Source organism: Sardina pilchardus, chromosome 19, assembly GCF_963854185.1.
Source record: "Sardina pilchardus chromosome 19, fSarPil1.1, whole genome shotgun sequence".
In the NCBI taxonomy this organism is placed as follows: domain Eukaryota; kingdom Metazoa; phylum Chordata; class Actinopteri; order Clupeiformes; family Clupeidae; genus Sardina; species Sardina pilchardus.
The window spans coordinates 18,525,070-18,537,569 of NC_085012.1; the positions used below are offsets into that span (position 1 = coordinate 18,525,070).

Here is a 12,500-nt window from a genome sequence, read left to right on the forward strand (position 1 = left end):
ACATTTACTTCTATACACACACCTCACAGTGCCAGCGGGGAACCGCCGGAAATTGAATTCCATCTTACAACGTCAACATGTCTAAGGGAAAACAAACATGGCAAATGTGCTTGGCTGTGTCCAACGCATTTTATTCTGTGTGTCAGCGCGCAAGAGAGAATGGCTGGAATGAGAGAGTGATGTGTTGAGTTGAATGTGTGACTGTGTGTGTGTGTGTGTGTGTGTGTGTGTGTGTGTGTGTGTGTGTGTGTGTGTGTGTGTGTGTGTTTTGTCCTTATCTAGTGAATGAGGTGAGATGAGAACATTGTGCTATGAATTCAAAATGGCTGAGTGATGCTTTGTGTTTGTGTTGGAGATGACTATATGAATGTTTTTCTCGTAGAAGACAAATCACAACCCTTGGATGTTGCTTTTCACACATACACAGACAGACTGACATGCACACACACACACACACACACACACACACACACACACGTGCAAAAACAGCTACCTTTTGTGTGTCTCGTTTCATAAATGTGTCATTAATTAGCAAATCGCTGAAAATGTCAACCAGACGGAGAGAAGGAGAGAGAGAAAGAAAGAGAGAGATAGAGAGAGAAAGACAGAGAGAGAGAGAAATAGGAAGCTAACAGTACATAAAAGGTCACTGATCAGCTAGGTGCTCATGAAGAAAGGTATGCAAGATTGCTGTATGATGTTGGTACATTGTAATGGGTTTTTTTTTGTAATGAGTCTTCCTCTCTCTTTATTCAGAGCTGTCTTTTTCAGTGTATTCTGAAGTGTAGTTGCAAAACTTAGATGTTGTGTTTGCTGGTCCCATTGACAATTTGTGATTGTTCCATCCCACTTCTGGGGATACTGGTGTTTACTTCGCGATGAGCACAGAGGTCTGAGAAGCATAACTGATTACATTTATTCAATGAGCAAATTAATAAAGCTTAAAACATAATACACAGTTGTATCAATTGTTTGCTTGAGTTGTTGTAAGTCTGGTCTGTTGTTCATGTCACGGTCAAGTACCGGAGCCCTCCTCTAGCATGAGTTTTTATCACTTTGCCCCCATGACCTGTAGAGGGCATGCAGACTCAAAAACATTACAAGGTTCTGAATCAAATGTTGAAGAGAAATTAAATGTATAACTGATTATATATATTAACTGAAACTTAAATGTGAATACGGCGCCTACAAAGGTTGCGTCGTTAGTTCTTTCCATATTACAATAAAGTATAACTTCTAAAAAATATATCTTTCTCTCTCTCTCTCTCTCTCTCTCTCTCTCCCTCCCTGTCTCTCTCCCTGCCTCTTTATTTCTCCCCTTCAATGTCCCTCCATCCCTCCCTCCAGCCTCTGGACTATGAAACGAAGAAGGCGTACACCTTTAAAGTGGAGGCGTCCAACGCTCACGTGGACCCCCGCTTCCAGAACCTGGGCCCTTATAAGGACATGGCCACGGTGAAGGTGAGCGTGCTGGACGTGGACGAGCCGCCGGTCTTCAGCGAGAGCTCCTACGTGATGGACGTGGACGAGGACACGCCCGTGGGGCTCATCATCGGCTCGGTGACCGCGCAAGATCTGGACATCGGCAGCAGCCCTATAAGGTGAGCGCACAGTACACATATACACACACACACACACACACACAAACAACCACAGACACACACACACACACACACACACACACACACACACACACACACACACACACACACACACACACACAGAGAGAGAGACAGACACAGAAACACACACCAGACAACCACACACACACACACACACACACACACACACACACACACACACACACACACTCATAGACAGAGACAGACACAGAAACTTACACACAACCACACACACAAACACACACACACACATACACACACACACACACACACAAACACACACACACACTCTAAATATTATAACTAAGGTTATACTAGAATGCAGTGGCGGACCGTGAGTTCAGCAATTAGGCCTTCAATAATGACTATTTTTTGTCAAAAAAATAAATAAATTAGGGGGGCGTTGCGGGGGGATCCCCCCGCAGATTTTTTTTACATTACAAGGTTAAAATGTGCAATTTCCCTGCATTTCACAGTGGGAGAGAAACATTTTCTCTTTCTAACGCGAGTCGGTGTATCACTATTTTCGTTACATAAACAAATACGTCCGAGCTGAATTCCGCATTGTTTATTGGTAAACATAACATCTTTATTGGGACCTGGCCATTATCCTTATCAGCAGCATGGGTTTGAGCAGACTAGGCCCTACTTGAAATATTTAGGCCATCGGCTTACTTGTTTCAGACTGTTTCTAGAGCTCTTCTATTTAGCTGTAGCGTGTACAGTGCTACTATTTTAGGTTGCTTCGCTGCTGCTTCGATTACTCAAAAGCTAGTCATGTGGAACTACAGGGCTAGGCTATCCTACAGTCAGTATCTTTGCTACAGTGTTTGCCAAACCTTCACGGTACTATGAGAAATGTCTCAACAGAAAATGTCACAGCACACCACCCATGATATTAAACATAGAAGTCACAAAACGTATTGCCCTAATGTTGCCACTGCTTGTTGGCTACTTCAAAATGCCATAGGCATTGGCATTAATTGCCAGCTCACGTTATGGCCATGCCACGGATTTCACCAATAATTTCCACAAAACTCAAAGAGATCAAAAGTCGGACTAAACTAACAGGGCAGTAGACTGGCAGTAAACCAGACCTTGGAGGGCAGGGAATCAAATGACAGTTTGACATGCCGATCCCGACAGCTTCACCAAAGTCTCATCAACTCGCACACAACTTCAAGCTAGAATACAATCTAGTCGTACCAAGCTAACAATCTAGTCGTAACCAAGCAGCACTAAAACACGTTTGTTATATAGTAAAGGGCCAGATAACAAGCATATATTTAAAGTCTTATGTTATGAAATAAACATGAAACAAAACTTACCAATTCCTGCATAGTGACCAGCTGTGTGCAGAGTTATAGCTGACATTATGTGTAGCACTGTCGATATCTGCTAGTCCAGCTGACACTATAGCCTACATTATTTTTGCTTAATGATGGTTTATTTACTATTCATAACTATAACCATAGTCATGTCAGTATGACACATTTATTTATCCATTGAAGTCCAGTCTGATTCTGACACTGGCACAAGATGTTCCTCACGTCAAGCCATAGACAGTAAACGCATCAAACAGCGTTAACATTTGTGATGAACGATTCAGGGTATTCTTTTCGAACATTGCAGGCCTAGCTGCAGTCAGACCTGCCTACCTCGCCATAATAGGTCGATTTGATTGGCTAATTAGTCAGATGTAGCCATCAATCAACCCGAATCCAAATATATGATTTCTAATGGTTGCTTAGGTACCGTAAACGCAGTGATTCCTTGTGAAGGCCTGATGCGGGCCTTAACAAGGGAACTCATGGGATTGGATGAAAATATATCGCACACTCTCGCTATTTGTTCAGACAGTCTGTCAATCAAATCACATAGCCGACAGCGGTAGTAGTCGAGAACGATCGGGGAAGGAGAAGCAGGAGCAAATAATAAATGTTTAAGTAAAATGTTATTAAAGACACTAGTATTTTTCATTCGTTTGGAAATAGTTAGGCCTTCAGAGAAGGCCTTGAAGGCCCTGACGGTCCGCCACTGCTAGAATGGAAGTTGTTATGCATTCTGATCTGTTATTGCAAGCATTACAGCAAGCAAGCACACACACTATCTATCTCTGAGAGATGCAAGTGAATGTGTAGACAAAGATAAATGCTTGAAGAAATAATAACACACCTCACATGTTCAAACACATGGGCAAATAAACGTGACTATAAGAGGATAAATGTAAAAAGACAGCCAGAGCTCTTTGTGTGTCTGTGTGTGATGCACACAAGAGAGAGAGTGCTCCTCAGTTGAAATATTTAGTTTGTGTATGTGTGTGTGTGTGTGTGTGTGTGTGTGTGTGTGTGTGTGTGTGTGCGTGCGTGCGTGCGTGCATGTGTGTTTGTGTCCACACACATCTGTGTATGTGTGTCTGTGTGCGTTTACGTGTGCATGCATCTATTCATATGTGTACATGTGTGTGTGTGTGTGTGTGTGTGTGTGTGTGTGTGTGTGTGTGTGTGTGTGTGTGTGTGTGTGTGTGTGTGTGTGTGTGCATGTGTGTTTGTGTCCACACACGCATTTGTGTGTGTGTGTGTGTGTGTGTGTGTGTGTGTGTGTGTGTGTGTGTGTGTGTGTGATTTTGTGTGTGTGACTTTGTGTGTTTACGTGTGCATGCATCTCATGTGTGTACCATGTGTGTTCATGTGCATTTTTGTCTGTGTCTGTGTGTGTGTGTGTGTGTGTGTGTGTGTGTGTGTGTGTGTGTGAGTGTGTGTGTGTGTATGTGTTTGTGTGTTTGTGTGTGTGATGTGCTATTCTCAGCTAGAGAAGTTGAGTAGAGTGTAACTCCTCATAAACACCTTGCACCAGAGAGCCCATCCAGTATAAAAGGAGTCTACGCCTCAGGAGATATTAGCTTTAAAAATTAATATTTCATCAAATAAAACGCACACCAAAATGGACATGGGAGTGGATTTGTTAAGGATAAAAGCCAAGGCTTTTATACATAGCTTTTTCCCCCCTTAGTATTTTATTGCTTGCTTTTGTCTTTTAAGCTCAATTATTCAGGAGGCATGACAATGGGTATTGTTCTTGGGAGGCACTCATCTTCAGACAATAGTCCCAGCTGGGAGTCTGTGCGAATAGACTTAAAGCTTTTAGGGGAGATTCTTTTACTTCACCTATACCATCAAGCAGTGCCGTGGCGAAGAAGGCCTTTCTAAAGTGTTCCCAGTTTCCCTTTTCCGCCAGTGGTCAGATTTCAGGCACTCCAGACTCCTAGAGGGCATCCTGTTTGTGATCTTTATACAACTTTTATCTGCTGAACCAAGGTAAAAAGGGGGGAAAAAATAAGAGACAGTGGATTGGAAAAAAAACACACACTGATGAAATAGAGAGAGAGAGAGAGAGAGAGAGAGGGAGAGATGCAGCAGAGAAAATATAATTTATGATTTCTGAACCACTTTCATGGAGAGAAAGAAGAGTCTCTAAAAAGGAATAGGCCTTGAGCAATGTGGCCTTGATACTTGTGCTGTATATCAGGAAAAAGTTTAACATTAAAAACTGAACAGATCACAGAAAATCTTATTATCCCCAGGGGGAAACATGGACAAGTGCAAAAAAGAATCAAATTTCATCCGCTTTCTCAATCTATGCCTTATTATTGCACAGGGCCTACGATTTGTCTCCAGTCTTCTAAAGACACAGCAACATGTTACAGTCTTCCTTTCCATCTTACCATATAAAGTTCTTGTTTTTTTTCCTCTCATCTCAGTACAATAGAAAAAAAAAACACAGTTTCCTCCATGCAGGCCGTTGCAAACATCTCTAAAATGTGACTTCTTTGTTGGGCTGTTTGTCTTAGCAAACAAGCGGTTTAATGGAGCGAAATTAAAGTCGGAGCCCGCTGATGAAATGATTTAAATTCTGTTTGATGTCATGGCTGCCCTGCGCAGCAGCTGTGCACATTAGCGCCACTTAAAATGGAGCCTGCTTTCCTCCACTAAGTGAGCTTCAACGTCAGCTTTAATTGTGCACACACAACTTGTGTGTTGTGCTGGAGTCCTCACTTGCAAAGAGCCTCAGATCGTGCACAACGTCTTGAGGACCAGGTCAAGTCTCTTGTTGTTGGTGGGGTACGGCATGCCTATAAGACACACCCACCCACCCACACACACACACACACACACACACACACACACACACACATACACACACACACACACACAGAGGATGTATTCCTTCGAAAAAAAACGCATCCCATTAGAGAACAACAAAAATAAACAAGTAATTAGAAAATAAACAATGAATCATGGAGGACGTATAAGAGCAATCATGAGAGAACAACAGCACATCAAATCAAATTAACATAGCAAGGTTTGGTGTATCAAATACTGTAAAGTGGCAATCATGATGGAACAACAGTAGATCAAATCAAATGAACATTCTTAAAGACATACTGTTCCAAGGTTTGGTGCATGGAAAAGCTGTATTAAGACATTAAGACATTGAAGCAGCATTGAAGTGTCCAGGCCTTGTCAGAGTGTTTAATAGCACAGACCGTGCATTCTCCTCTTTCAAAGGACCAGTTGGTTCTGTGGCAGCATTCATTTGAGTTTAAAGTCACTGAAGGACTTTTGCTCATTTCCCCACACTTCACCTACTATACAGAGAGACAGAGATAGATAGAGAGAGAGAGGGGAGAAGAGTGGCCCAATATAAATATATGGCGAAAGGACAGGATGGAAGACTTCATACATACATCAGAAGTGATTAAAATCAGGTGTGGGTTTAAGATATTCTCCACATTGCCTCATACATATTTACACCTGCACACCTTCTCTTGAAGTCTAAGATTTGCTCTGCTGACGGAAAAAAAAGCTTAAAAAAATAAAACATGCTTGGTTTCTTTTGAATTTTGTTTTTCTGAACTTATTCAGTATGTCAAACTCATGCAGAGCTTCCTCGATAGCTTGGGAGATTTGTACTCAAAGTTATTTCTAAGTTCTTATTATTATCATTTGGCAGCTGTCAGCTTTGCTGCACGAACGGTACACATTCCATCTTAAGAATGTATGAAAAAATAGCATTTAATTAAACCGCTTCGGGAGTAGGTTAATTTTAGTGATGCCCAACATGCCACATCACGTTGTTTGTAATAATTAGTATGTTGCATTGCAATTTATTATCTTAGTGCAATGTTCAATTAAGGGTGATGAGAATCTGGAGTAACGTATTAATTATGGCAGTATAAATGTATGAATTTCAAATAAAGAGTCTATGTTATTGCCTTCAGTCTCATATACATTGATGTTTTGTGATCTGTTGTAGATATTCTATAGACTGGAAAAGTGACCTGGACAGTTTTTTTGACATTGACCCAGTGGAGGGCACCATCTCCACCAACGAGCTGTTGGACCGAGAGTCGATCGCCCAGCACAACATCTCCATCGTGGCCACGAAAGTTAGTAAGTATGACAGCCAGTCACTCTCGATTCGTTCCGAAAGTTAGCACGAGCGTCAGCCCATCAGGACCGATTTCTCTCAGCACCACAACGTTTCTTTTGCGTTATTATTTTTGATACCACGGCAGTGCCGATGATGCAGCGTGTTAACAGGCCGGGCAACCGTCAGCGATGACTTTGAGTTTCCACTGGAGGCCATTAATTGGCTCCAATAAAGCACGTTCAATCTCACGCCACATCCATCATCCGCACGACGCCTCTCCCCTCGTCTTGACCTCTTAAATTTCAAAGTGTCCTTCCCCCCCCCCACCCCCCCTCCGTCTCTCTTCCTCTCGCTCTTCCTCTCTTTTCTTGAGTCCTCTGTCGACTGTCACGCCATTAAAGGTTTCTCATCTCAAATTTCATTAGCTGCACAAGAAGCCTCCGTCCATTTCTCAATCTCTCAGAGCCTTTAAAGGCCACGAGAATCACTCCCGAATCCCTGCCTTCATTTCTTATTAGCCACGTTATGACTGATCTGGACCAATAGATCTCAGAGTGAAACAGATCCAAAACACACACACACACACACACACACACACACACACACACACACACACTCACACTTTGCTTGTATGACACACACACCCCAGCGTTCATTTCAGATGTGTCATCACGCTAATTGAGTCCATGTAAGAGAAGAGAAAGGCGAAGCCAGAGATAAATAAGCAAAGCTGGCTCCATCAAGACATCAAAATGGCTTCTGAGCCATCAAAGTCATTATCTGCCGAGGAACTCAACAGCGCTCAATCAACCTGATGTGTGGCTAACAGCGTGTTCATTAGCGCTGCCCCGGTAATAGGGGTCGTTAAAAGTTGAGTTTTTATCGTCGCAGACTGAAGGAGAGACAGACACAGAGACGCAGTGGGAAGGGGGGAGGGAGCGAGGAAATTATTCACTGTCTTCCGAGGTTCCACTTCCAATACTAATGGGAGTCTTCTGATAGCGCTAAATTGATCTTCAGAAGACGAAAAGTTAGAGCCAGAGATGGCGCGACTGACTTGAGTCAGTTATTATTATTTATTGCTCTGCCGACTTCTTCTGAGGTCTCTGTTTGGGACCCGCCATGAATACGATTAGCAATTAGACATCTTTCTCTTTTTCTCCTGTCATTTTGTCTCCATGACTGCCTATCCCACACACACTCACACAAACATGCAGGCGCACACACACCACACACACACTTGCTCACACAGGCTTAAACAGTTCATTATCGTCCGCAATTGGTATTAAAATGAGTATTCCTGCCTCGGAGGACTGTTCAGGAAAACCTCTGCTAATTGTGACATATTTTATTCACTTTCTTCCAGTGTTCCCTCTCATTTCAGCTGAAATAAAGTTCTGTTTTTGCTACAGATTCATTCATAGTGTACTAGCATATGTGATGATTTCACAATGTGCTAATCACCTTTTAATGCTCATTTTTACCCACAATGGTTCTATGAAAGATGAAGTAATACAGTAGCATTGGTTCACCTTCATTAAGAATTGAAATGTTATACAATTCATAACTCATGGCCATATAACTCAGCTCCATATTAGTAGACAGCACATATTTCACGTGGAATATAGTTTCAATTTCACTCTGCCCATATAATGAATTGTATTATTTGATTGTAAAGAGACACGTCTTTCAATTTGACTCTAACACCATTGCTATTAAGAGTTAATTGATCTCACTTGTGTATGCGACTCTCTACCAGCCAAGAGAAAGTGATTGACAGACATTGAGAGACATTGTGGTGAACACAAACATATTAATAAGCCATGTTGTAATGAATGCTTATTCTGTTGTTATTGCTAAACATATTCATTACAGTCAAATATATCACTAGACCTGTAAGGTTTTGCATCCAAGCCATTATACTTACAGAAATAACTCCACAGTGCAGTAGCTCTATTCCTGCAATGCAATCTGTAAATGTCATTGGGCCTGTGAAGCCTGTGATTTTATGCAAAGAGAATACTTTACATTGCAAATGCACCACATGGTCTATGCCTGTTGATCTTACATTTCAAAGCACCCTGTAAGGGTCTCGGTGCAGTAGGCAAGTAGATACAGTATCTTTACTTGTGCAAGAGCAACATCCAGTGGCAGACTGTAGAACTTACAGGATTTTACATGACCGCTGTGGGTGATTTTTATTGGGGACTACAAGCTGGGTATTGGGGACAAAAAAAAAGGATTGCACACACGCACACACACACATTCAACAATTAAACTACACAGACACACAGACTAACACATACAGACACACAGACACAAAGACACAAACACACACACACACACACACACACACACACACACACACACACAGGTGCACAACACACACTCGCACACACACACACACACACACACACACAAAGACACACACACACACACACACACACACACACACACACACACACACACACACACACACGCACAGGTGCACATACACCTATCTGAGCAGTGAGATTGCTTTTCGTTCCCAAGGTCAAGGGCAGGTTTGCTTGGTGTCAGGCGTCTCCCTGGGCCATGGCATCATATAGATCCCTCACACTGTCCCCTGGTCTGTACCGCCAGATAACATCTTTAAACCTCCACAACTGACTGAGGGAGAATACAGAAAGACAGAGAGAAAAGGAAGAAAGAAAGTCAGGAAGAAAGAAGGAAAGAAAGAAAGACAGAAAGAAAGAAAAAAAGAAGGGAATAAGAAAGAAAGACAGAAGGAAGGAAAGAAAGACAGAAGGAAGGAAAGAAGGAAAGAAAGAAGGAAAGAAAAGAAAGAAGGAAAGATTATGAAGAGAGATGTTGTTTTGTTGATCACTAGCTGATGGTTGTCTTGTTGGAAGCTTCATGAACATAACCTGTACCTGTGCTAATATCCGGGCAACAGGAATGTCCACTTAAACACTTAAATACTGAAAAATGAATAATCATATGTCACTGTATTTCTGTTTAATTAATGAAGGTAATGATATATTGTTCTTATTTGATCGGTAACACTTTACTTGACGGGTGACTTCATAACACATTTATAGCAGCTGTCATAAACTGCACTTATTATACGGCTCTTCACAATGCAAGTAGAACGCTCCATTCACTTGAATAGGATTTCCCAACGTTCTACCGGTCATTAAATCTGTATAATCACCGCTCCAAAGGTATAATGACCGCTGCCAATGGCAACGGGTTCACTCTGCTATAGCGGAAGCCACGAAACGGTAGCCAAGTCATTGCTAAAGACACATTGAGTTAAGTTTCTTTTCTCGTTTTTGGCAAGTATAGCCGCATAATAAGCGCGATAATGTATAGAATGCCGGTCATTATCGGAATTATTTTCTGATAATGACCGGCGTTCTATACACTATCCCTTACTTAAGCATTCATGACTGTTTCATGAGACTTGACTCAACATTCATACCAACCCTTTCACGAGTATGGAAGACAAAACAACGACAACTTGCCAAAATAAATAAAAGTCCAACAATCGCAAAGCAGCATTGCCTTTTTTGTTCCAAACCGCTTACCTGATCACGCCACATCTGAGTCAATGGGCTACTCCAGTGCCGAGAACATGGTCATGCAAATGTGACCTTTTGTTTCAGAAAAATGGATTTGTTTTATAATGTAACCTTTGCAAATGATTTCTCATCTTTTGCTACTGGGAATGTCAAAACATTCCAGGTTACACAAAACTTTCCAGGTTACACTTAGTTTAACACTGGGAAGCTAATACGTAGTAGTAGGATCGTGTTACTTGTTTAGTAAAGTGACATTCAATGTAGACTTCATTAGATATTCAAGATTTTTTTTTTTTTTTTTTTTTTTTTAAATAAAGCCCACAGGATTTTAAGGATTTATGTCTAAAATATGTATGCCAGAGGCAACAAACTTGTAAACACAAACATGTATCTGATCTGAAACTAAAGCTAATCAAGGTCTCTTATCCTTATTTCATCAGATGGCAAAATCAGCTTGCTTTTTATCAGATACCCACAATCATGCATGCAGTTACTGTAAAAGCAGAACATTCAAAGGAGCTGTTAGGTTGGAGATGTGAATGTAGCTAAGCTCAGCATATGTGACCTTGTGTACATACTTCATCAGAGAGAGAGAGAGAGAGAGAGAGAGAGAGAGAGAGAGAGAGAGAGACTGTACTAATAACCTTACATGCTTTTGCTGATGTAAGTCATTCCTCCATTCTACCACAAGAGGTCAGCATTGGATCATATTTTATGTCTATGTTGCTTACTTCCTCCTGAATAACATGGCTTGCTAAGAAGTGAGATGGTGAGGCATTGTTGCACAAATCATTTCTATTCCCATATATCCTATGCCTGATGTGTGTCCCAAGACACTGTGTGGCTCAGGCAGGAGTAAAATCATCAATGCGGGCTCTTCTCTCTGTCCACAGACAACCCAGTGCTCACCAGCAGAGTAGCCGTGACAGTCCACGTCAATGATGTCAACGAGTTCCCCCCGGAGTTTGCCATGCCCTACGAGTCCTTTGTGTGTGAAAATGCAAAGGCCGGACAGGTAAGTCTCATTTACATACATGAAGAGATGTATACAACACACACACAGAGGAGAGGTATGAGGACAAGTAGTAAGGCATTAACATGCTTGCACCAACGAGAGAGTGTGAGAGAGAGAGAGAGAGAGAGAGAGAGAGAGAGAAAGAGAGAGAGAGAGAGAGAGAGGCAGACAGACATCCACAAAGATAAGGGCTAATGATTGAAAGTGAAAGCACGCGCCGTCAGACACATTATTGGAGTGAAACACAGACACTGTTTTCACCTGAAACTTGGGAGGAATAGAGAAATATGTGTATGTGTATGTGTATGTGTGAGTATGTGTGAGTATGAATATGTGAGTGTGTATATGTGTGTGTGTGTGTGTGTGTGTGTGTGTGTGTGTGTGTGTGTGTGTGTGCATCTATCTGCATCGTTGGAGAGAGGAGGCCAGGCCAAGAAGCACTGATAATACTGGCTGCAGAAACTACCGTCCCACGACAGCTGCTGTCTCCCACAGCTAAGCAGCAGCCACGTATTTACTGTGGGAGATTGAGTCTCAGAGGCACCTGTGTGTGTGTGTGTGTGTGTGTGTGTGTGTGTGTGTGTGTGTGTGTGTGTGTGTGTGTGTGTGTGTGTGTGTGTGTGTGTGCGTGAGCGAGTGTGTGTGTGTGTGTGTGTGTGTGTGTGTGTGTATGCGTGTGTGTGTGTGTGTGTGTGTGTGTGTGTGCATGAGCGAGTGTGTGTGCGTGTGTGTGTGTGTGTGTGTGTGCGTCTGTCTGCAAAACACAAACAGAGGGTGGAACGAGGAGACGAGGCGGAGATGATTATCATTCACAGCCGAGGCAGATGTACATCACACAATGCTCCGCTTTCCATCTCTCCATAGCCG

General features: G+C 42.2%; 1 protein-coding gene across 1 annotated transcript in view; it reads left to right on the forward strand.

The window, feature by feature from the left end:
- LOC134065858 (cadherin-12-like) overlaps positions 1-12,500 on the forward strand; it is an 88,107-nt gene that overhangs the window by 59,730 nt on the left and 15,877 nt on the right. Inside the window, exons 6-8 of the mRNA XM_062520950.1 lie at positions 1,348-1,601; positions 6,939-7,075; positions 11,512-11,633. Coding sequence (XP_062376934.1) covers positions 1,348-1,601; positions 6,939-7,075; positions 11,512-11,633 — 513 coding nt within the window. The remainder of the gene's footprint in view (positions 1-1,347; positions 1,602-6,938; positions 7,076-11,511; positions 11,634-12,500) is intronic.